Source organism: Pogoniulus pusillus, chromosome 17 (assembly GCF_015220805.1).
Source record: "Pogoniulus pusillus isolate bPogPus1 chromosome 17, bPogPus1.pri, whole genome shotgun sequence".
NCBI lineage: Eukaryota > Metazoa > Chordata > Aves > Piciformes > Lybiidae > Pogoniulus > Pogoniulus pusillus.
In genome coordinates this window covers 3207863-3232180 of record NC_087280.1, presented here as the reverse complement: position 1 = coordinate 3232180, position 24318 = coordinate 3207863, and the positions used below count along the sequence as shown (strand labels likewise).

Genomic DNA, 24318 nt, shown 5'->3' with positions numbered 1-24318 from the left:
CCACCACCTCCCTGGGCAGCCCATTCCAATGCCAATCACTCTCTCTGACAACAACTTCCTCCTCACAGCCAGCCCAGACCTGCCCTGGCACAGCTTCAGCCTGGGTCCCCTTCTTCTGCTGCTGGCTGCCTGGCAGCAGAGCCCAACCCCAGCTGGCTACAGCCTCCCTGCAGGCAGCTGCAGGCAGCAATGAGCTCTGCCCTGAGCCTCCTCTGCTGCAGGCTGCACCCCCCCAGCTCCCTCAGCCTCTCCTCACAGGGCTGTGCTCCAGGCCCCTCCCCAGCCTTGCTGCCCTTCTCCAAACACCTTCCAGCACCTCAGCAGCTCTCTGCAATGCAGGAGCCCAGAACTGGACACAGCACTGCAGGGGTGGCCTGAGCAGTGCTGAGCACAGGGGCACAAGAACCTCCCTTGTCCTGCTGCCCACACTGCTCCTGAGCCAGCCCAGGATGCCATTGGCTCTGCTGCCCACCTGGGCACTGCTGCCTCCTCTGCAGCTCCTCTCTGCCACCACCCCCAGCTCCCTCTCTGCCTGCCTGCTCTCAGCCACTCTGGCCCCAGCCTCTAGTGCTGCTTGGGGTTGTTGTGGCCAAAGTGCAGAACCTGCCCTTGGCCTTGTTCAGTCTCATCCCCTTGGCCTCTGCCCACCCATGCAGCCTGGCCAGATCCTTCTGCAGGGCTCTGCTACCCTCCAACAGCTCCACAGCTGCTCTCTACCTTTCTCTTCTGGTTTTCTATCCTACCAGATCCCTACCTTTCTCTTCTGACCTTCTATCCTACCAGATCCCTACCTTTCTCTTCTGACCCTCTATCCTACCACATCCCTACCTTTCTCTTCTGGTCTTCTCTCCTACCAGATGCAGAAGGAGAGGAGAGGGAGAGGGAGAGAGAAGGGTACAATTATTACCCAAAATAAAGGACTGAAAAGCTCAGTAAAGCCTGGAGCAAGCTCCGTCTCTGAAGTGTCACTTTAGGGCTCTCTGAACTTAATGCAGCTCCTCCCTCTGCCCTCGGTCATTGGCTGCTTGGGAAGCTTCTCATTCTTTGTGAAGCCTCGATGCAGCTGTCAGCCTCAGAAGCTCAAGAGCTCTGCTGGCTGCAGAAGTCGAGATGGGCAGGAGCTCCCCCTTCGCCTTCTTCGCGCTCCTGTGGGCCAGCCAAGCGGCGATGTGGGCGGCAGGACACTCCAAGGTGAACCCCAGGATCATCACAGCCCCTCAAGGTGAGTTCCCGGAGCTGCTGCTGCTGCTGCTGCAGCCTTGAGATGCGGCAGCGGCAACGGCGCTGAGGCTGCGGCTGAGAGCTCCTCGCCGTGCCGCGGGGGGAGCTTTGCTACCTGCCTCTGGGCTGCTTTTGGGGGGGGGGGCAAAGAGCTGGCAGAGGTTCGGTTTGTCCCTTCGGGGGAGACTTTTGGCTGTCCCTTAAAAGGAGCCAAGCCTTTTGCCGTCCACCTCGGGAAGAGGCTTTTGCTTTTAGATCTCTGTCCTCACGGAGAGAACTGTTGCGGCTGGGGAGAGAGAGAGACCTTTTAAGATCATCTTGGTTTAAATTCCTCTGTGCGGGTAGGTCCTAGCTGGGTGTGTTCCCCTATTTCCCTGCTAGCCCCGAAGCCCTCTCCCCCCCTTCCCCCAACAGCCCTGAACTCGCAGGGAGCACAGGAGAGGAATCGATTCGCACAATGCAGTTCATTCTCCTCTTCCTCAGCTCTCCTCGCCCTGCTAGCTGCAAACCCGAGCAAATATTTGCCGAGGAGCTCTGCTCTTTGAGAAGCTCAGGCCACCAAACCCCCCCCTCCCCACACACACACAACATGCCACGCCAGGACCACCAACACCCCCCCCCCCAAAAACCCCTCTGCTCCTGTCTGGGCTCAGCAGCAACCGAACAAAGCAATGTTTGCAAAGGGGCAAGCTGAGAGCACAGCCTCCGGCTTCAGGCGGGGAAAAGAGCAGGCTAACATTTACTGCTCTCAGCTGTGCCATCCAAACCTCTGTCCCTCCCCTCCCCACCCCCTCCTGCCCTCTCCTTGTTCATGATTGATACCCTCCAGGGAAGGCTTTGGGGGCAGAGAGGGGAAAGCCTTCAGCTTGTGTCCCCCACCCCGAGCGGGTTGAGGCAGGCTGCGGAGCTCTGCCTGCTCTGCAGCGCAGCAGCTCCTCTGTGCTTCCTATTCGGCAGCAACTTCAGAGGACACCGGTTTTTTTTCCACCCCCCCCCACCCCCCACCCCGGTTTGTTCTGCACCATCTGTTACTCCACTGCTGTTATTTCTGGTCCCATTTTCTCCTTCAGGCCCATCGCTGCCTGCTGGAGAGGAGGGAAGGGTGGTGGGATGCATGGCTTGGAGGTGCTGTGCTTGCACAAAGAGAGACCCCAACCCACCCCCCCTCTCCCCGGCAAAGGGAGGGCACTGAGAGCTTCGCTCCTAGCGCTGCATTGGCTGTTTTATCAGCTCAGGCATTGGAATGGGCAGAGCCCAGGGAGATGGTAGAGTTCACCACCCCTGGAGCTGTCAGAAAATAAAGGGGTCCAGGGCATGGAGGGCATCACCACTTTACTGCACACAAATTCCTTTAGGGGTTCAAAATGTGTGGATGCTCCAGGATGTGGCTTAGTGGCCATGGATGTTCTGGGACGTGGCTTGGTGACCATGGATGCTCTGGGACGTGGCTTGGTGGCCATGGGTGCTCTGGGACGTGGCTTGGTGGCCATGGATGCTCTGGGACGTGGCTTGGTGGCCATGGATGCTCTGGGACGTGGCTTGGTGACCATGGATGCTCTGGGACGTGGCTTGGTGGCCATGGATGCTCTGGGACGTGGCTTGGTGGCCATGGATGCTCTGGGACGTGGCTTGGTGGCCATGGATGCTCTGGGACGTGGCTTGGTGGCCATGGATGCTCTGGGACGTGGCTTGGTGGCCATGGATGCTCTGGGACGTGGCTTGGTGGCCATGGATGCTCTGGGACGTGATTTAGTAGTCATGGATGCTCTGGGACATGGCTTGGTGGCCATGGATGCTCTGGGACATGGCTTGGTGGCCATGGATGCTCTGGGACGTTGCTTGGTGGCCATGGATGCTCTGGGACGTGGCTTGGTGGCCATGGATGCTCTGGGACGTGGCTTGGTGGCCATGGATGCTCTGGGACATGATTTGGTGGCCATGGATGCTCTGGGACATGGCTTAGTGGCCATGGATGCTCTGGGACGTGGCTTAGTGGCCATGATGCTCTGGGACGTGATTTAGTGGCCATGGATGCTCTGGGACGTGGCTTGGTGGCCATGGGTGCTCTGGGACGTGGCTTGGTGGCCATGGATGCTCTGGGACATGATTTGGTGGCCATGGATGCTCTGGGACGTGGCTTAGTGGCCATGGATGCTCTGGGACGTGGCTTAGTGGCCATGGATGCTCTGGGACGTGATTTAGTAGCCATGGATGCTCTGGGACGTGGCTTGGTGGCCATAGGTGCTCTGGGACGTGGCTTGGTGGCCATGGGTGCTCTGGGATGTGGCTTGGTGGCCATGGATGCTCCGGGATGTGGTTTAGTGACCATGGATGCTTTGGGATGTGGCTTAGTAGCCATGGACACTCCAGGATGTGGCTCAGTGGCCATGGATGCTCTGGGACATGGCTTAGTGGCCATGGATGCTCCAGGACATGGCGTAATGGCAACGGTGGGGTTGGGTTGGATGTGATGATCTCAGAGAGCGTTTTTGACCTTAATGATTCTGAAAAAGAGGAGATGCAAGAGGAGGAGAAAGCACAAAGCCTGCCAGTGAGGATGGAGGCAGGGGAGGTCATGCATGTCTCCACGGATGTTCCTCCTTAAGAGGAGGAGGGGAGGGGGAAAGTTGAATGTCTGAGTTCTGGCGTGGCCCTGGAGCGCAAACTGCGCTGCGGAGGAAGGGAGGGCTCCGAGCGGCTGCTTTCCACCTGTCTCCGTGGGCTGTGCCCAGCGTGCACCTGCAGCGCGGGCACCGGCGCCGCTCCCTGCAGCTGTCAGAGGGTGGCACCGAGCCCGCCGAGGAGCTGGCGCCCAGGAACACCCAAGCCGATGAGTGCTGGGACACCTCCCCGCAGAAGGGATGAGCCTGTGCTTAGTTCTGCGTCTCTCCTGGCTTCCGAGCTCGGCTGCGACGCGGAGCCGGAGCTGCTTGCGGGCGGGCGGGCAGGCAGCGGCGGTGTGCGGCAGGGGTCGTTAGCAGGCGCCCCCCGCCCCCGGCTTAACGGCGCTCGTCTCGGTGTAACCCTAGGGGAAGTGGGGCTGAGGGTGAAGAGGAGGGTGGAGGCTCTGGAGGAAGGTGAAGAAACGAGACAGAGGCGAAGGGGATGCAGTGGGCCAGAGGGAGCCCTCTTGAACTTCCCCAATGCTGCAGGCTGAGCGAATGGCTTGCGGGGGGAGGGAGGTGTCGGTGGGGCAGGGCTCGGTTTGCGGCTCAAGCCTTGGTCCTGGGGGCTGGGAGAGGAAGAGCAACCCTCTGGGACGTGCCCTTGAGCCTTTGTGGTGGTGGGGCTGGGGCTGCCTGTGCTGTGCTGTGCTGTGCTGCAGGGTTGGCCTCAGCCCTGGGTTCTGCAGGAGCTGGCAGCTCTTCACCTAATTAAACGCCCATCAGTAGCATCAGGTATGGCAGCCTCAGCAGAAACACCTCCAGATGCTGCAGCCTGCGGGTCAAGGGAGAGATTCCTGCTGCTGGCCAAAGCCCAGCTTGCTCCAGGAGGGCAGAAGCTGTGTGTGGGATCCCTCTCCAAGGGCGCTGCAGCATTTAGGGGCAGGAGGAAATGGGAGCTGGGCGAGGCTGCAGCTTCCTTTCTGTCTCTGAGCCTTGCTCCCCTTGCCAGCACCCCACCAGACCCAGCCCAGGAGCCTTGACCTTGCTACTGTGCCCTGGGGTCCTTTGTTGTCCTCTTTCACAGCAAGGGGACGTTGTGAGCTGGGCAAAACAAAACCCCAAAGAGGTGGCTGGGCTTAGGTAGCAAAGTGCCCAAGCTCACACCTGAAGACAAAGGGACAGAGTCAGCCTGCCTGAGGGCTTGGAGCTAGCTCCTGGATTTGAGTAGTTTCCCAGTCCTGGGGAGTGGTGGCGTTGGGCCAGGGTGGTGGGTGGCTGGAGCACTGTGTTCTGCAGCTCTGCTTCAGGGTCTGGAGAACAGCTCCTGCCAGGAGCAGCTGAAGGGGTTTGGGTTGCACAGCCTGCAGAGAGGAGAGGCTGAGGGGAGACCTCCTTGCTCTCTACAGCTGCCTGAAAGGAGGTTGGAGTGAGGTGGGAGTTGGTCTCTCCTCCCTAGCAGCAAGTGATAGGGAGGGGAGGGAATGGCCTCAAGTTGCAGAGCAGGAGGTTTAGGTTGGACATGAGGAACACTTCCTTGCTGGAAAGGGTTGTCAAGCCCTGGGACAGGCTTGCCCAAGGTAGTCCACCACCCCTGAAGGTGTTTAGAAGCCACATAGATGGGGTGTTGAGGGGCAGTGGTAGCATTAGGTCAATGATCTGAAAGGTCTTTTCCCAACCCAAACACTTCCACGACTCCAGAGCCAGCCCTGATGCCTTGGCTGTTGCTCTGCCTTTGTTTTTGTCTCCCTGCTGTCAGGAAGTGAGGGATCAACCCAGCTGGGAGCGTTTGCCACCCAGGGCAGGGCGAGGGCTGCCTGGAGCCTTGCTAGCAGCTGGCACAGGTGGCTGGCTGTCAGCTCAGCAGCTATTTGAGAGCAGGTCTGACTCTGCAGGATTTGTTCCTCCTAGGGGAAAGAGGCTGAGGTCAGCTCCCGAGCGCTGAGCCTATCTAGAGGTCCTCTTTTAGCAGGCAAAGACTTTGTCCCCTTTCCCCTTTGCTGCTGACCCAGCACCCAGACAAGCCAGGGGCTCTTCAGGCCCTTACCCTTTGCAGCCTGCTACCAGAGGGAGGTTCTCACAGGCAAGTTCCTTTATCTGATGAGGTTTGCAGATGGGGAGCAAGTTCAGCTCTCAAGCGACTTCAGCCTCGCACGCTATGGTCTTGCTCATCTCATCTCATCTCCCTGCTGAGACCTCATCTTAAGCACTGCCTTCAGTTTTGGGCTCCCCAAAACCAGGGATCTGCTGGAGAGGGTCCAGCAGAGGGCTATGAGGATGATGAGGAGTCTGGAGGGCACTGCCAGGTGGGGAGATGCTGAGGGACCTGGGGCTGCTTAGTCTGGAGAAGAGCAGACTAGGAGGGGATTTAATCAATGGTTATAAAGGACTGGAGGGCACTGCCTGGTGGGGAGAGGCTGAGGGACCTGGGGCTGCTTAGTCTGGAGAAGAGCAGACTGGGAGGGAATTGAATCAATGGTTATAAAGGACTGGAGGGCACTGCCTGGTGGGGAGATGCTGAGGGACCTGGGGCTGCTTAGTCTGGAGAAGAGCAGACTGAGAGGGGATTGAATCAATGGTTATAAAGGACTGGAGGGCACTGCCTGGTGGGGAGATGCTGAGGGACCTGGGGCTGCTTAGTCTGGAGAAGAGCAGACTGGGAGGGAATTGAATCAATGGTTATAAAGGACTGGAGGGCACTGCCTGGTGGGGAGAGGCTGAGGGACCTGGGGCTGTTTAGTCTGATTCAGTCCCCTCTAAGTCTTCTCCAATGGTTATAAAGGACTGGAGGACACTGCCTGATGGGGAGAGGCTGAGTGCCCTGGGGGTGTTTAGTCTGGAGAAGAGCAGACTGGGAGGGGATTGAATCAATGTTTATAAGCACCTGAGGGCTGGGGGTCAGGAGGGGGGGACAGGCTCTGCTCACTGCTCCCTGGGATAGGACCAGCAGCAATGGATGGAAGCTGCAGCACAGGAGGTTCCAGCTCAGCACAAGGGGGAATTCTTTGCTGGAAGGGTCCCAGAGCCCTGGCACAGGCTGCCCAGAGAGGGATTGAGGAGTCTCCTTGTGTGGAGCCTTTCCAGGCCTGTCTGGATGTGTTCCTGTGTGCCCCAAGCTGGATTGTGTAGCCCTGCTCTGGCAGGGGGGTTTGGACTGGATGCTCTCCTTGGGTCCCTTCCAACCTCTGTGACCTTCCTTTTTACCTCCCCCCTCTCCTGCCCCCCCCAGGCGTTTCTATGCACGTATATAAACACATCTCTGTGTACCTAAAGGAGCTTTGCTGTGGCAAAGGTTGCAGCCACATGGCACCCGGAGCTCCTGCCTGTCAGCACGGATCGCCTGCTGGCTCCTGCGCCGCTCCGGCGGAGCGATGGAGCAGGCAGCTCCAGCCCCTCTCTACCCAGCAGCAGGAGGGTGACATCCCTGCCTGCCTGCCTGCCTGCCTGCTGACCGGAAAGTCACCGAGCATTGGGACAGCCCCGAAGGCTGGGGCCAGGCTGCCTTAGCCCCCGAGGGGAGGAGAGCTTTGGAAGACGCCTTTAGCTCCTGCCAGGCTGCTCCCTTGTTCGAGGCTAACATGCAAGCCTTATCCTGCAGCACTTAACACCTTGAGGTGGTAGGATGAGGTCTGGCTGCTTGGTTATTCCTTCCTCTCTCCTAACCAGATGAGGCTGGAAGCTGGAAAGGGACCGGTTCTGAGTCCAGCAGCAGTGAGTGTGCAGGTGACACCAAGCTAGGAGCAGCTGTGGAGCTGTTGGAGGGTAGCAGAGCCCTGCAGAGGGACCTGGCCAGGCTGCATGGGTGGGCAGAGGCCAAGGGGGTGAGACTGAACAAGGCCAAGGGCAGGTTCTGCACTTTGGCCACAACAACCCCAAGCAGCACTAGAGGCTGGGGCCAGAGTGGCTGAGAGCAGGCAGGCAGAGAGGGAGCTGGGGGTGGTGGGAGAGAGGAGCTGCAGAGGAGGCAGCAGTGCCCAGGTGGGCAGCAGAGCCAATGGCATCCTGGGCTGGCTCAGGAGCAGTGTGGGCAGCAGGACAAGGGAGGTTCTTGTGCCCCTGTGCTCAGCACTGCTCAGGCCACCCCTCCAGTGCTGTGTCCAGTTCTGGGCCCCTCAATTCAAGAGAGCTGCTGAGGTGCTGGAAGGTGTTTGAAGAAGGGCAGCAAGGCTGGGGAGGGGCCTGGAGCACAGCCCTGTGAGGAGAGGCTGAGGGAGCTGGGGGGGTGCAGCCTGCAGCAGAGGAGGCTCAGGGCAGAGCTGATTGCTGTCTGCAGCTGCCTGCAGGGAGGCTGTAGCCAGCTGGGGTTGGGCTCTGCTGCCAGGCAGCCAGCAGCAGCAGAAGGGGACCCAGGCTGAAGCTGTGGCAGGGCAGGTCTGGGCTGGCTGTGAGGAGGAAGTTCCTGGCAGAGAGAGTGATTGGCATTGGAATGGGCTGCCCAGGGAGGTGGTGGAGTGGCTGTGGCTGGAGGTGTTGCAGCCAAGCCTGGCTGGGGCACTTAGTGCCATGGTCTGGTTGGTTGGGCAGGGCTGGGTGCTAGGCTGGGCTGGGTGAGCTTGGAGCTCTCTTCCAGCCTGGTTGATTCTATGATAGGGAGCTCACAGGAGATGGGTAAGGGCAAGAGAAAGATTACACTCCTGACCTTTGGCTGCCTCCACTGGGCAGATTGCTTCTAGCCTGCCTTGGCTCCCACTTCCCTGTTCCTGGAAATGACCCACACTGCTCAGATGAGCTCCAGGGCTTTGCCAAGCTCAGCCACTTCACTCTGCCCTGGGCAAACTGTGGCAGCGAGCATCTCCTCCGAGGGCTGCAGGAGCCCTTTCTGGCTCCTCAGGGTGCTGCTTGGCACAGGAAGAGCTGCTTTGGCAGGGGGTGGGGGGAAGAGGTGGCAGAAGGACAGGCTGTGGTGCTAGCACCACCTTTTTACTCCTCAGGAGCTGTGTGTGTGTCCCGCCCCCAAGGGTGTGAAGCATCTTCAGAGGACAGTTTCACATGGAGCTCTCAGAGCATCACCATTTCCAGGAGAAGGCTTCTCACTTTGCCAGCACTGCTATTTTCTGCAGGCAGCTCCTTTTTCACAGGGTGGGTGATGCTGGTATCAAGGAAACGTTGAGAGCTTGAGGGGTGTGTGGAAAGGGGGGAAAAATATATATATATACATATATAAATTTTCCTCTGTGCAGATTGGAGAAGAAAACCCAACCCAAACCTTCCCCCCCCCCCCCCCCCCCAAAAGGCAGGCAGTGAATCACAGCCACCTCCTGCCACAAAGAGCATGACACACACAAAAGAAAACCCAACCACAAACCAACAGCCCTGGGCCATGGGAGGAAAAGTTGTGCCTGCTGCCTCGAGCACCCTGAGGGCTGGGGAAGAGCAGCCAGATGCAAATTGCTGACCCATTGCCTGTCCCCCCCCATTCCCCTCCCTTGTCCCCAGCTCTGTGCCAGCTCTTGGGCTGACCTGAGGTCAGAACTAGAGGAAATTGGCCTTGGGAGGAGGTGTTTTGTCCAGCAGGACAAACTAAATCTGAGCCTGGGCCACTTGAGTATCAAAGTAAATCTAAGCAGTGAGTCCAAGGTGCTTTTTAAAGAGCTCTGGAGCCAGTAAAGAACAGGGCTGGAAGGTGAGTTGGAAGGAGGAAATTGCTTGTTTTGCAGCCAGCTGTCTCCTGTTGAGCTACATCCTCTGGTGTGCTGCTATTCCTGGTGGCTCCAGGAATAGGATTTGTTCCTTCTGTTGGACACTCTTCAATCCCCCAGCTCCACCCGGTGTAGTAGGCTACAGCTGAGTGTGGGGTGACAGGAATGCTGTCAAGAGAGCTGCAGGAGGGGGATGGAGAAGCATCTCATAGAAGCAGGCAGGTTGGAAGGGAGCACAAGGAGCAGGCAGTGCCAACCCCCCTGCCATGCCCAGGGACACCCTACCCTAGAGCAGCCTGACCACAGCCTCAGCCAGCCTGGCCTCAAACACCTCCAGCCATGGGGCCTCAACCCCCTCCCTGGGCAACCCATTCCAGCCTCTCACCACTCTCCTGCTCAACGACTTCCTCCTCCCCTCCAGCCTCACTCTCCCCTCCTCTAGCTCTGCTCCATTCCCCCCACTCCTGACACTCCCTCACAGCCTCAAAAGTCCCTCCCCAGCTGTTTTGGAGCCCCCTTCAGACCCTGCAAGGCCACCAGAAGGTCCCCTGGGAGCCTCCTCTGCTCCAGCCTGCACAGCCCCAACTCTTTCAGGCTGTGCTCACAGCAGAGCTGCTGCAGCCTCTCAGCATCCTCCTGGCCCTGCTCTGGACACTCTCCAGCATCTCCACAGCCCTCTTGGCCCAGGGGCTCCAGAGCTGGATGCAGCACTCCAGGTGGGCTCTCAGCAGAGCAGAGGGGCAGAATCCCCTCCCTGGCCCTGCTGGCCACACTGCTGCTGCTGCAGCCCAGCCTCTGCTTGGCTTTCTGGGCTGCAAGTGCACACTGCTGGCTCCTGTGGAGCTTCTCCTCCAGCAGCACCCCCAAGTGCCTCTCCTCAGGGCTGCTCTCCAGCCTGGCACTGCCCAGCCTGCATTGCTGCTTGAGGTTACATCTCCTACCATCCCTGCTGAGTTCTGAGCAGCAGCCTTTGTATGAGAGACCTCACCTTGCCCTCAGGGACAGCTCTCTGGCTCTCTGTTGCTGTCACAACCCAGTCCCCAGCCTGGTGTCAGCATCCTCCTGCAGAAATGACTCCACTCCTACCTCCCCACTTGGCTTACATTTATTCTTCCCTCTCAGGCTGAGCACTGGGAGGAAAAGGCAAAAGGCAAGCACAAGTTTGAGGAGCTGGAGGATTTTCCTTAGGAAGCCCAACCAGACACCTCCCTTGGGCTACTCACAGCAACTCTGGCCATGGGTTTGATCCTGCCTTGGATGAAAGAAGACCTTTGGGAGGTCAGAGCTGAAGGTTTGGTTTCAGCTGCCTGCCTGCCAGGTGCTGGTTTGGCTTTCTAAGGCTGAGCAGTGCAGTGCTGCAGCCAACCATGGACGTGAGGGGAATGGTTACTGAGTGCTCCTGCTGGTGGTGGAGGGGGCAGGAAGGGGCTGCTAGCAAGGTCTGCCTAACCTCCTCTGGCACCAAACCAAGAAGCTGCAGAGCTGAGACCTAGCTGGTATTTATTGCAGGGATGGGAAGCCTGCAGCAGTGGGTTGGAGGATTCCAACTGGCAAGGCAGGGCTCCCTGTGCCTCATCTCTGCTGCAGGCAGCTGAAACTTCATCCTCATCCCTTGTTTGAGGGGAATGGAGTTAAGCTGGGAGAAGGCAGATTGCTCCCCGTGCCTCCTCTCTGCTGCAGGCAGCTGAACCTTCATCCTCATTCCTCGTTTGAGAGGGCAGATTGAGACTGGAGATGAGGAAGAAATTCCTTCCAGTGAGGGTGGTAAGGCACTGGGACAGGTTGTGGATGTCCCCTGCCTGGAGGTGTTCAAGGCCAGGTTGGATGAGATCTTAGAGCAACTTGAGCTAGTGAAAGGTGTCCCCTGCCCAGGGTGAGATGGGTTGGAACTGGATGATCTTGAAGGTCCCTTCCAACCCAAACCATTCTGTAGCCACAGCTCTTTCTGCCTACCTCTACCTACCTCTGCCAACCTCTAAAGCTCTGCAGAAGCTGGAGGCTACCTGGGGGACCACACAGGTGTCTGCCTCCTGGAAGGATTGGCCTGGGCTGGAAGGAGATGTCCACCTCCTGGCTGGATTGCCCTGGGCTGGGATGTGTCCACCTCTTAGCTGGATTGCCCTGGGCTGGGATGTGTCCATCTCCTGGTTGGATTGCCCTGGTCTGGGAAGAGATGTCCACCTCGTGGCTGGATTGCCCTGGGCTGGGATGTGTCCACCTCTTAGATGGATTGCCCTGGGCTGGGAAGAGATGTCCACCTTGTGGCTGGATTGCCCTGGGCTGGGATATGTCTACCTCTTAGCTGGATTGCCCTGGGCTGGGAAGAGATGTCCACCTTGTGGCTGGATTGCCCTGGGCTGGGATATGTCCACCTCTTAGCTGGATTGCCCTGGGCTGGGATGTCTCCACCTCTTAGCTTGATTGCCCTGGGCTGGGATGTGTCCACCTCCTGGCTGGATTGCCCTGGGCTGGGATATGTCTACCTCTTAGCTGGATTGCCCTGGGCTGGGATGTGTCCACCTCTTAGCTGGATTGCCCTGGGCTGGAAGGAGATGCCCACAGCCTGGCTGGTTTGTGCTGTGAGCAGAGAGCAGATGTGGCTGAGCAGGGCTGCTGAGCTGCCCTCAGCAGCAGCAGCAGCAGCAGCAGGGAGGTTGGAGCTGGTTGCCAATTAAAGCTAAAAGGCAAAACGTCTATTTTTTTTTTTGCTGCTGGATGCTTGTAGAGGTAATTGGGGGGGGGCAATTTCTGCTTTTCCATCCTAGAAGGCTTTTGATGACAAATCAACCTCTGGAAGCTGATCTTCCTAGTGGGAAAGGTGGTGGTGGGTGAGGAGGGGAAGCAACCACTCTCTCCAGCCAGCAACCCTCCTGCTTCAAACCTCCCTTTTGTTGCTCTGCCATTGTTCCAGTGACCGTGGCAGAACAAAAACCCTGTGCCATCGTCAGAGGGCAAAGTTCCACAGCTTCCAGCAGGAAACTGCGAGGGGAAAAGCTTTTTTTTTTTGGGGGGGAGGAGGGGGGAAAGGAACAAAACCTGCCTCTAAATTTAGCCCCTGCAAGCTGCGGGGTGCAGCGAGCAATGCTCGGCTCTGGGGCTGCTGCTATGATGATGATGATGAGGAGGACGAGTTGCAGCCTGAGAATCAAAGGCTCTGGGCTCTCCCCTTCTTCTTCTTGCAGTGGCAGGAGCTTCTGTGCTGCAGAATGTTGGGGGGTGGGGGTGAGAGGATGCAGGAAGATGGGCAGGGGGACAGGGATGATGTGTTAGCGTGCCCAGCGTGTTGTGCTGCAGGAGGAGCAGAGCATCTTTACCCCAGTGCCACCCCTCTGGCACTGCCCACGCTCCCCAAGCCCTGCTGGATAGCACAGGTTTGGAATTCAAGGCTTGTTCCTTCCAGGCTGCAGGTTAAGGAGCCTCCTTTGTTGCTTGCTGGAGGTATTTGGGCTCGTTGCCATCTCTGGTAGTGGCTAGAGTGGGGCCTCACAGAGGTGATGCAGCCTCAGAGATCTCAGCACAGCTTCTGAGCAGGCATGCCTGTGCCCAGCAGCTGGGTGACCAACCCAGGAGGGTGCTTTTTGTGCTAGGGTGCCTCTCACCTGGTCATTTCTTGCTGCAAAAGCAGAAACCCATCCTGTGTGGAGCCCAAATCATAGAATCAAGCAGGTTGGAAGAGAGCTCCAAGCTCATCCAGCCCAACCTAGCACCCAGCCCTGGCCAGTCATAGACTCAAGCAGGTTGGAAGAGACCTCCAAGAGGTGATGCAGCCTCAGAGCTCTCAGCACAGCTTCTGAGCAGGTTACCAACCCAAGAGGGTGGCTTAGGTTGGGGTGGTTTTTTTTTTGCTCCCTTCCTAGCTCAGCCTTTTGCTGAATGCTTGCTGCCTGCTGCCAAGATGCTCCAGAGCTTACCAGAAATAGAGTGGAAATCATTAATGCACTGAATATTTGCCTGCTGTAGTGTAACTCTGAAAAGAAGGAGGTGGGGAGGGGTTGGGGGGAGAAAAGAAGGCAGCACATTTGTCTGGCTAAGTGTACTCAGGGAGCTGGAGCCTTCTTGCTACTCCAACATAGAAACCCCCCCACCCCACACTCCCTCCAGGCATTTGGATTGCAACACGAAGCAGGCTAAGAGCCTTTTTGGAGGCTCTGCCTCCTCCCCTTTCCCTGCCTCCTCTCCACCATCACTGTGGGCTGAATTGTTTCCTCTGCTCCCAAGCCTGTTTGCTGCTGATGGCAGAGGTCTCTGCGAGGGGCAGCAGAAGGCAGCCACAGGAGCAGAGTGCGATTGCAGAGCCCTTTGCAGAGGAGGGGGTGGGCAAGGAGCCAAAGGAAAGACAAACAGCAGCATGGGATGGTGGTCAGGAAGGTGGTTTGGCCACGGGTGGAAAAATACCTCTGTGGAGAGGATGTTGGTGGTGTAGCTGTTAGATGTTGCTGCTCTATCTATGGCCTGCTGCTTCCTTTTCAGGGTGCTTTGGGGGGGGTTGGAGCAGTTGGGGCAGTCAGGGAGGGGTTGTGCTTAGTGACAGGGGTGAGGTTTCTTGGCAGATGATCTGATGCTGCTTATCTCCAAACGGTCTCGAGTGGGGGAGAGAGACAGGATGAGGAAGACCAAAGGGCTGAAACTCCTTGCTCTGACTTCGTTGTGAGCTCCAAACCAAGGGCAGAGGAGTGAAATGTGCCAGACCACCAGCTCTGGGTTTGAGTAATGAGGGCTTGCCAGCTGCACGTCTCTCCTCCCCTCACTCCCTCCCCCCCCATCCTGGCTCTCACACCTCATTCTCTTGAGCCTTTCCCACAAGAGTCATAGAATCATCTGGCTTGGAGGACAATGAGGTCGTTGAGTCCACCCTGGCCAGCAGAATGTGTCCCCAAGTGCCATGGCCACAGGTTTCTTGAGCACCTCCAGGGATGAGGAGTCCACAACCCCTCAGGGCAGGACCTGACATGGACCTCTTAGCAAGGGGGTTCAGGGCTACACCTCCCTAAACCTTCTCCAGCCTCCAGCTGGTTGCTTGTGCAGGTGAGAACCTGCAATGACCACAGATGGAAACAAAGACCAAAGAACAAAATGACCCCAGATGGAAAAGGAAGAGAGCAGCTCACAAGCCCAAGCCCTCCCTGTCAGCAAATGAACCACAATGTTTCCTATGGGATGGAGGGAGGGCTGAAGGCCAGTGGGAAAATGACAGCCAGGGCTGATGAGAAAGCACTTTGCCTTGACTGGGAAACTCTTTGACTGACTCAGGTCTTGCTGAGCACAGGAAGGCTCTTGGGATGCATCCATGGGAACCTCTGGCAGCTGCTGTGAGCTTGGTGCTGCTGCCTTACCCTGCCTGGGTTAGGATGCACCTGGAGGTGATTTGATGCTCACAAAGGAGCTGCCCTCCAGCCCCTGCCCTTTGCAGAGCTGTGCTCACAGCTGCTGTGTGCTGGGGCTAGGAGTGTGATTGGGGTTTCCTCAGTGGGTTGCCTGCTGGTGCTGTGTGCTCAGGGCAGGAGGAGCAGAGTTTCAGCCTGGCCCTTTCTCAAAAGCCTCCTCCCCTCTTGCAAAAGCATCTCCCTGGAGCTGTGGTGGAGACCCTTCAGGGGCTGGGAGCTGCAAGGTCTCCATCACTCCCCCGTGGCAGATCAGAGCAAACCCTTCCCTTTTGGGTTGTCTCATCTAGAGACACGTTGATCCTATAAAAACCAAACAAGGATCTTCCTGAGCCCCATCAAAGCCTCCTCAAAGCTTCCCTTAGGGATGAGGATGGCTGCTGGGTGAGTGAGGCTCTGGGGAACATCTCTCCCACACCCAGCTGTGGTTTTCTTCTTGTGTTGCTTCTCTTTGGGAAGGAAAACCTCCACCAGCACAGCAGCTCCCCAGGGGCGTGAATTCCTCCTGCCAGAATGTCTCAGTTGGCTCCTTGCTTGGCACCCATGGCACAGCTATGGAGACAGCCATGGGGGGGGGCTGCAATCCAGCCCTTCTCCCAGGGATACAGGGGACCCAGGGGAGTGTCTTCATCCAAGAAGGGCATTGAAGGGCTGGAAAGTGTCCAGAGAAGGGCAACAAAGCTGGGGAAGGGCCTGATGAGGAGCAGCTGAGAGTGGTTCAGCCTGGAGAAAAGGAGGCTTGAGGGGAGACCTCATTGCTCTCTACAGCTGCCTGAGAGGAGGTTGGAATGAGGTGGGAGTTGGTCTCTTCTCCCTAGTATCAGGTGACAGAACGAGATGGAATGGTCTGCAACTGTGCCAGGTTGGAGATAAGGAAACAAATTCTTTGCTGGAAGAGTGGTCAGGGATTGGCAGAGGCTGCCCAGGGAGGTGGTGGAGTCCCCATCCTTGGAGGTGTTCAAGATGGCACTTGGGGACAGGGCATAGTAGCCATGGTAGTTGGGTTCCAGCTGGGACTCAATGATCCTGGAGGTCTTTTCCAACCCAGGCAACTCTGTGAAGCAATTCTGTGGTTCATGTCCCCCTTGGAGGGGGGACAGTCTGCTGCTGAGCCTCCCAGGGCTGATGTCTGGCCAAGCATAGAATCAAAGCAGGTTGGAAGAGAGCTCCAAGCTCAGCCAGCCCAACCTAGCACCCAGCCCTGCCCAACCAACCACACCATGGCACTAAGTGCCCCAGCCAGGCTTGGCTCCAACACCTCCAGCCACAGCCACTCCACCACCTCCCTGGGCAGCCCATTCCAATGCCAGTCACTCTCTGTCAAGATCTTCCTCCTAACCTCCAGCCTGTGAGGATCATGCTCCTCCTAATCTTGCCTGGGGAAGAGTGAAACTGCAGCTCCATTGCAGAGTGATGTCACCAGGAATCCTGCTCCCAGAGCAGGTGACAGAGGCAGGGAACCTGGCTCCCATTCCCCTGCCCTTAAAGGGAAGCTCTGCCCGGGCTGGGCTGCTTGTCACACATCCTGTGGATGAGGAAGAGGATGGATGTTATCGAGCTGAGGCTGCTCTCATTCCCAGCAGCTGGATGAGGTGCAGGAAGGATCCTGGAGCACACACTCAGCCCTGACTCACAGCCCAGCCTGGGGATGGGTCGGGGTGGGGAGAGGAGGGCTTCTGCCACAGGTGGAGGGGACAGAGCCCTGTGCTTGTGAGTCAGTGCTGGGGAAGGCAAAGCGCGAAGGCAGCTTTCAAGGCAGAGCCCAGCCCAGTCGGCTGGCAGCTGGTGCCAAGGCCTTAGATGGCTCAGTCTGCCCCGAAAGGAAGGAACCAAACCTGAGGAAGGAGGAAGTGTTTGTAAGAGGTGGGAGCCAGGCAAGGAGAGCAGGTGGCAGTGTCACCAGTGGCGTGCCAGGGAAGCTCAACGCGTGGCAGCGGCGGCTGAGGGTGCCAGGATGCGCCACAGTGAGAAGAGCTCCTGGGGCTGCTGGGTGCACTCCTGAGGCATCAAGAAGAGAGGTGGCAAAGAGGACACAGCGCAGTGATGAGCTTCATGCCTAGGCAGGTTGGATCCTGGGGACCTGAGCCTGTGTCCCCATCAGAGGGCAGCAGCTGGAGGGTCTGGGAGGAGGCAGGAACTGAGGGCAGCGCAGGCGGTGCCAAGGAGCAGGTAACCCTCGCACCCTGCCTGCTTCCCCCTCAGCATACAGCCACAGAATTGGTTTGGGTGGAAGAGAGCTTGAGCCCAACCTTCAGCAGGGATCACACTTAGCAAGGGTCTCCTGAAGAGCAAGAGAAGGTCCTGCCCTTCCCTGCCTCTCCTCTGCACCGGTGCTGCTCCCAAGCAGCAGAGGGTTCTGAATCCTCCTTCCTTTTTCATCACCTAAGCTTCATTTCGGTTCCTCACACTGCTGGCACCATCTGATGGAGCCAGCAGCTCCATTTCAGGCAGCCACAGTCCTTCCCCAGCATCTCTTGAGTTGGAGACTTCCTCCCTCTCCCCTCCTCAGATCCTCGCCCACCTCTGCTCGAAGCCCTTGGAGCTGGTGACTAAGCCACGTCTGGGCTGCAGGAGTCAGCTGCCAGACCGGGGAGGGAGGAAGGGCTGAGTCAGGAGCAGAGCTGGGTTCTTCAGTGTGCCTGCCACCAGGCTGCACGCCCACAGGCTGCTTCTCTGGTGGGACATCTGTTCTGGGGGTGGGGGGGGCCCTGCTTCCCCCTGCACGAAGCTCTGGGGAGCCCCTGCTTTGAGGTGCTGCTGGGGAGGGTCAGGCTTTGCTGAGGGGGTTCCTGGATGGAGCCAAAGGGAGCCAAAGAGGCCTTGGGTGTGTCAGCAGAGCTGGGCTTGGTGGGAGGCAATCCCATCCCAGCCTGTCAGATGGGAAGCAGGATTCCTCCATCTGTTGTCAGCACTGCTCTGCACACCTCAGCGTGAGGAGGAACTTGTTTGGTGTGAGGGGTTGGAGCAGGATGCACAGAGAGGTTGGGTGGAGTCTTCTTCTCTAGAGAGCTTCCAGCCCCACCTGGCCATGGTGATGCTGGGCAAGCTGCTGTGGGTACCTCTGCTTTAGCAGGGAGGGGTTGGAGTGGATGAGCTCCAGAGGTCCCTTCCGACCCCCAGCATTCAGATCTGATGATTCTGTGATTCAGGATTCCTAAATGCTTTGTGACTTCTGCAGAAGGAGAAAGCTCTTTAGTGTGAGGGTGATGGAGGCCTGGAGCAGGCTGCCCAGAGAGGTTGGGTGGAGTCTTCTTCTCTAGAGAGCTTCCAGCCCCACCTGGCCACGGTGATGCTGGGCAAGGTGCTGTGGGTACCTCTGCTTTAACAGGGGGGTTTGGAGTGGATGAGCTTCAGAGGTCCCTTCCAACACTCAGCATTCTGATTTGATGATTCAGGATTCATTTGACTCCTAAATGCTTTGTGACTTCTGCAGAAGGAGAAAGCTCTTTAGTGTGAGGGTGATGGAGGCCTGGAGCAGGCTGTCCAGAGAGGTTGTGGAGTCCTCTTCTCTAGAGAGCTTCCAGCCCCACCTGGCCATGGTGATGCTGGCCAAGCTGCTGTGGGTACCTCTGCTTTAGCAGGGAGGGTTGGACTGGATGAGGTCCAGAGGTCCCTTCCAACCCTTAGCCTGTTGGGATTCAGGGATTCTTTCAGGCTGATGCTCTTTGTGCCTGCTCCACAGGCTTGAGCATAGATGGAATCATAGAATCACAGAACCAGGCAGGGTTGGAAGGCAGCACAAGGAGCAGGCAGTGCCAACCCCCCTGCCATGCCCAGGGACACCCTACCCTAGAGCAGCCTGACCACAGCCTCAGCCAGCCTGGCCTCAAACACCTCCAGCCATGGGGCCTCAACCCCCTCCCTGGGCAACCCATTCCAGCCTCTCACCACTCTCCTGCTCAACAACTTCCTCCTCCCCTCCAGCCTCACTCTCCCCACCTCCACCTTTGCTCCATTCCCCCCACTCCTGACACTCCCTCACAGCCTCAAAAGTCCCTCCCCAGCCTAGGACCTGCTCCTCTGGAGGTCCATGGGAAGGTGCTGCAGTTACTGGATGCATTTGGCTTAGAAGTTGGACCAAAGGAGCCTTGAGGTCTCTCCCAACCTGGCATTGTCTGTTGGAGGTGTTTAAGGCCAGGCTGGATGCAGCTCTGAGCAACCTGATCTAGTCTGAGGTGTCCCTACCCACAGCAGGGGGGTTGGAGCAGGATGATCCTTGAGGTCCCTTCCAACTCTGACAATTCTCTGATTCTATGGACCTCATCCAGGGCATCTCCTTCTTCCTTTCCCCCCTCCTCCTCCTCCTCCTCTGTTAGCTCACCCCGCAGGCATCCTCCCGAGCTGCAGCAGGCTCCCTGTTTCCTCCCTCATTTCATGTTGTTCCTCCCCAGTCTGCTGTGTGCAGAGCACAAAGCTGCTCTTTCTCCCATCCCTTGCCCCCCTTCCCTTCCCCTTCTCAGCCCCAGGGGTTGGCATTTCAATTGACAATGGTGCCATTGATCTGCTGGTGGCTTGGCAGCAAATGCCAGGCTAAGAGCTAGAGAGGCTCTGGGAATGAGCCCTGTGTCTCTTCTGGAGCTCCAGGCTCCATTTCAGAGGGTGGTGGTGGTGGTAGGGTCATGTCCTTCCCCCTTCCAGGAGGTGTGAGCAGTGTCAAAGGCAGCTGAGGGAGTCATGAACCCTTCTTTGGGTCACAGCATCACAGACTGCCTTGAGTTGGAAGGGACCCTTGGAGGTCCTCCAGCCCTTGTGGCAGTCAGCAGGGACATCTCCAACTAGGGCAGGTTGCTCAGGGCCCCTATGGAGTTTGACTTTGAATGTCTTCCTGAAACCTCAAGCCCATCTCTGGGCAACCAGCACCAAGGTTTCCTTGCTCTCATTGTGCAGGACTTCCTCCTGATGACTGACCCTGCTCTAGTTTCAGACTGCAGTGTGGGCTATGAGATGCCCTCTGCAACCATAGAGTCAACCAGGAGGGAAGAGACCTCCAAGCTCATCCAGTCCAACCTAGCACCCAGCCCTAGCCAGTCAACTAGATCATGGCATTGAGTGCCTCATCCTCACCTCTTGAAGCCATTTGGACCCCCAGCTCTCAGCCTGGGGGTGCAGCATATTGAGTCCCACCAGCAGCTAACATCTCCCTGCACAGAGCTGCCAAACCATGGCCCAAGCTCCTCACTCTGATGTCTTTTAAACACCTCCAGGGATGGTGAACAAGAGATGCCCTCTGCAGTGTCATCCTCACCTCTTGAAGCCATTTAGACCCCCAGCTCTCAGCCTGGAGGGGTGCAGGGTTGCTCTTCCCTCAAGCCTGCCAAAGGAGAAGCAAAAGTGAAGGGCATGAACCAGAAGCTCAAGTGAAACCTCCTGTGTTCCACCCACAAACCACTTGCCTGAGCTGGGCTGTTGAAGGCAGAGCAGAGGCTGGAGGTGAGTTCTGCAGGGCAGAGGTATCCCAGCCACTGCTCACAGAGATTCCTGCCCAAGGCTCTCTTTTAAACACCTCCAGAGGAGGTGACTCCACCACTTCCCTGCTCCTGCCCTGCTGCTGTGCATCCCCAGGGTGGGCAGGGAAGGGCACACTGGAGGGGCTGTGTTGGTGAGGAGCTGCAGGCTGGAGGGCCATGGCACATCTCCACCCCCTTCTTTTGTGCCTGAGGTGCCCTGATGAAGCAGTGACCTACATGGAACAGGGTAGTGATGGAGTCACCATCCCTGGAGGTGTTTAAAAGGCATCAGGGTGAGGAGCTTGGGCCATGGTGTGACAGCTGTGTGCAGGGAGATGTTAGCTCCTGGTGGGACTCAATGTCCTGCACCTCTAGACTGAGAGCTGGGGGTCTAAATGGCTTCAAGAGGTGAGGATGACACTGCAGAGAGCATCTGGTGTTCACCTAGGGTGCCCTGGTGAAGCAGCAACCTACACTGGAAGAGGGCAGTGGTGGAGTCACCATCCCTGGAGGTGTTTAAAAGACATCAGGGTCAGAAGCCTGGGCCATGATTTGGCAGCTCTGTGCAGGGAGATGTTAGCTGCTGGTGGGACTCAATATGCTGCACCCCCAGGCTGAGAGCTGGGGGTCCAAATAGCTTCAAGAGGTGAGGATGGCATTGCAGAGTGCATCTCATGTTCACCATCCCTGGAGGTGTTTAAAAGACATCAGGGTGAGGAGCTTGGGCCATGGTGTGACAGCTGTGTGCAGGGAGATGTTAGCTCCTGGTGGGACTCAATGTCCTGCACCTCTAGACTGAGAGCTGGGGGTCTAAATGGCTTCAAGAGGTGAGGATGACACTGCAGAGGGCATCTGGTGTTCACCTAGGGTGCCCTGGTGAAGCAGCAACCTACACTGGAAGAGGGCAGTGGTGGAGTGACCATCCCTGGAGGTGTTTAAAAGACATCAGGGTCAGAAGCCTGGGCCATGGTTTGGCAGCTCTGTGCAGGGAGATGTTAGCTGCTGGTGGGACTCAATATGCTGCACCCCCAGGCTGACAGCTGGGGGTCTAACTGGCTTCAAGAGGTGAGGATGACACTGCAGAGGGCATCTCTTGTTCACCATCCCTGGAGGTGTTTAAAAGACATCTGGGTGAGGAGCTTGGGCCATGGTTTGGCAGCTCTGTGCAGGGAGATGTTAGCTGCTGGTTGATCTCAATACTCTGCCCCCCTCCAGGCTGACAGATGGGGCTCTAAATGGCTTCAAGAGGTGAGGATGACACTGCAGAGGGCATCTGGTGTTCACCTAGGGTGCCCTGGTGAAGCAGCAACCTACACTGGAAGAGGGCAGTAGTGGAGTCACCATCCCTGGAGGTGTTTAAAAGACATCAGGGTGAGGAGCTTGGTCCATGGTTTGACAGCTGTGTGCCAGGGAGCTGTTAGCTCCTGGATGAACTCAACATTCTGAAGGTCTTCTCCAACCAGGCCACTCTCTGATTCTCCAGCTGAAGTTAAATCAGCCCCAGAGCTGCAAACAGGCTCCTGAGCCTCGTCTGTTTGCTCTGCACTCAGTGATTCAGTGTGGTCTCCAGGGAGCTCTAGGATAAACACCACTTTGGAGCCAAGCAAATGATTGTTTTGGGCTTGTTTGCTTCTGGCTGGAGGCAGAGGAGGGTGTCCTTGCAGGTTGCCATGGCTCTCAGAGCTGAAGTTTGAAGAGAGAAAGCCTCAGAACTAAAGCAAAGGACACAAAGGGTTGGGCAGTGAGAAAGGGTGAGGCAGAGGAGTAAGAGTTGGGGGGGAATGACTGCAGGTGGAGTAGCAGCAGATTTATGGGATGGAGGTCTGGAAGTAAGAGCCAAGTTTGCTGGTGTTTGGCCAGAGCTGCCTGAGGTGTGTTGGTGATGGGATGTGGTAGATGAACAGGGGGGAGAAGGGCTTTAGGGGCTCCCCTGTACATGGGCTGTTGCCTTCCTCCTCTGCAGGCTGGGCCAAGAGATGTCTTTTGAGAGCTGTGAGCCAGAGGGGTGGTGGAAAAGGGCTAAGTCCTCTCCTCCCCAGGGAGCAGAAGCTGAGCCTGTGGCTGTGGTGGTTCTTCAGGGATGGTAGACAGGAGCTAAGTCCTCTCCTCCCCAGGGAGCAGAAGCTGAGCCTGTGGCTGCTGAGGTTCTGCAGGGATGGTAGACAGGAGCTAAGTCCTCTCCTCCCCAGGGAGCAGAAGCTGAGCCTGTGGCTGCTGAGGTTCTGCAGGGATGGTAGACAGGAGCTAAGTCCTCTCCTCCCCAGGGAGCAGAAGCTGAGCCTGTGGCTGCTGAGGTTCTGCAGGGATGGTAGACAGGAGCTAAGTCCTCTCCTCCCCAGGGAGCAGAAGCTGAGCCTGTGGCTGCTGAGGTTCTGCAGGGATGGTAGACAGGAGCTAAGTCCTCTCCTCCCCAGGGAGCAGAAGCTGAGCCTGTGGCTGCTGAGGTTCTGCAGGGATGGTAGACAGGAGCTAAGTCCTCTCCTCCCCAGGGAGCAGAAGCTGAGCCTGTGGCTGCTGAGGTTCTGCAGGGATGGTAGACAGGAGCTAAGTCCTCTCCTCCCCAGGGAGCAGAAGCTGAGCCTGTGACTGTGATGGTTCTCCAGGGATGGTAGACAGGAGCTAAGTCCTCTCCTCCCCAGGGAGCAGAAGCTGAGCCTGTGGCTGTGGTGGTTCTCCAGGGATGGTAGGAAGGAGCTAAGTCCTTTCCTCCTCAGGGAGCAGAAGCTGGAGAGAGCCCAGCAGAGAGCAATGAGGATGGTTTGGGGAGCTGAGCATCTCCCCTGTGGGCTCTGCAGTTCAGGAGAGACAGGGAGCTGCTGGAGAGAGCCCAGCAGAGGGCAATGAGGATGGTCTGGGGAGTTGAGCATCTCCTCTATGGTGAATGACTCTTCTCTGTTGTGGAAGAGCAGCTCTCTAGTCTGGGACTTGAGCATCTCCCCCACGAAGAGAGCCTGAGAGCTCTGGGGCTGCTTAGCCTGCAGAAGAGAAGGCTGAGAGGGATCTGATCAGTGTCTATCAACAGCTGAGGGGTGGGGGTCAAGTGGAGGGGGCTAAGCTCTTATGGGTGGTGCACAGCAATAAGCCAAGGAGCAATGGATACAAACTGGAGCAGAGAAGGTTTCAGCTCAGCAGGAGGAGGAACTTGTTCGCAGTGAGGGTGCCAGAGCCCTGGAGCAGGCTGCCCAGAGAGGCTGTGGAGTCTCCTCTGGAGCCTTTCCAACCCCACCTGGCTGCATCCCTGTGTGAACTCCCCTGGAGGGATGCTGCTGTGGCAGGGGAGGGGTTGGAGTGGATGAGCTCAGCAGGTCCCTTCCAGCCTCTAAGCTTCTGGGGCTGCTGTGATTCTCCACTTGAGGCCCTGCAGAGCCTCGGGGCAGAGAGAGTGGAGTTGCTGCTCTGTGCAAGGGGCTGTCCTTTGCCTGTCCTGCCAAGTGGCCCCTGTCAATAGAGAGGGACACGTGGCACTGATTAATTGCCTGTCTGCTGCAGGCTGCCAGCTCCTGGGGTGGACACAACCTCTGCCTCTTTGTCTGGGAGCAGCAGCAGTTGCTAGGAGAGAGTCCCCCCCTCCTCTTCCCTGGGAAAGGGAAAAGAGGGATTGATGGAAAGAGCCTGCCCTGACTAAGCCACAGGCCAGGTCCTGCCTGGAGCCCTTTTCCTTCTCCTCACTGCAATCCCACTCGAGGCTTTGCTGCAAGGGTTGGTGGAATTGTGGAACCAGAGAGCTGGGTGGGTGGAAAAGACCTTCCAGGTGATGAGAGTCCAACTGTTCCCTAACTCTGCCAAGGCTGGGGCTAAGCCATGGCCCTCAGCACCACAGCTCTGCAGCTTTGGAACCCCTCCAGGGATGAGCATTCAGTCTTTGAGCCTCTTCCAGTCTTTGAGGACCCTTTTGAGTGAAGAAGTTTCTTCTGCTGTCCAACCTGAGGCCATTTCCTCTCATTTCATCACTTGACACTAGGGGAGAAGAGAACAGCACCCACCTGGCTCCAGCCTCCTTTTCAGGGAGCTGTCTCCAGCCTCCTTT

At 57.6% G+C, this 24318-nt stretch overlaps 1 protein-coding gene across 2 annotated transcripts in view; it reads left to right on the top strand.

Moving 5' to 3' along the window:
* The first annotated feature begins 1060 nt into the window (after positions 1-1060).
* Positions 1061-24318, top strand: part of SEMA7A (semaphorin 7A (JohnMiltonHagen blood group)) — a 45367-nt gene continuing 22109 nt past the window's right edge. For both annotated transcript variants that reach the window (XM_064157258.1, XM_064157257.1), the window contains exon 1: positions 1061-1222. In XM_064157258.1, the coding sequence (XP_064013328.1) occupies positions 1111-1222 (112 nt within the window). In that variant the 5' untranslated portion in view covers positions 1061-1110. The remainder of the gene's footprint in view (positions 1223-24318) is intronic.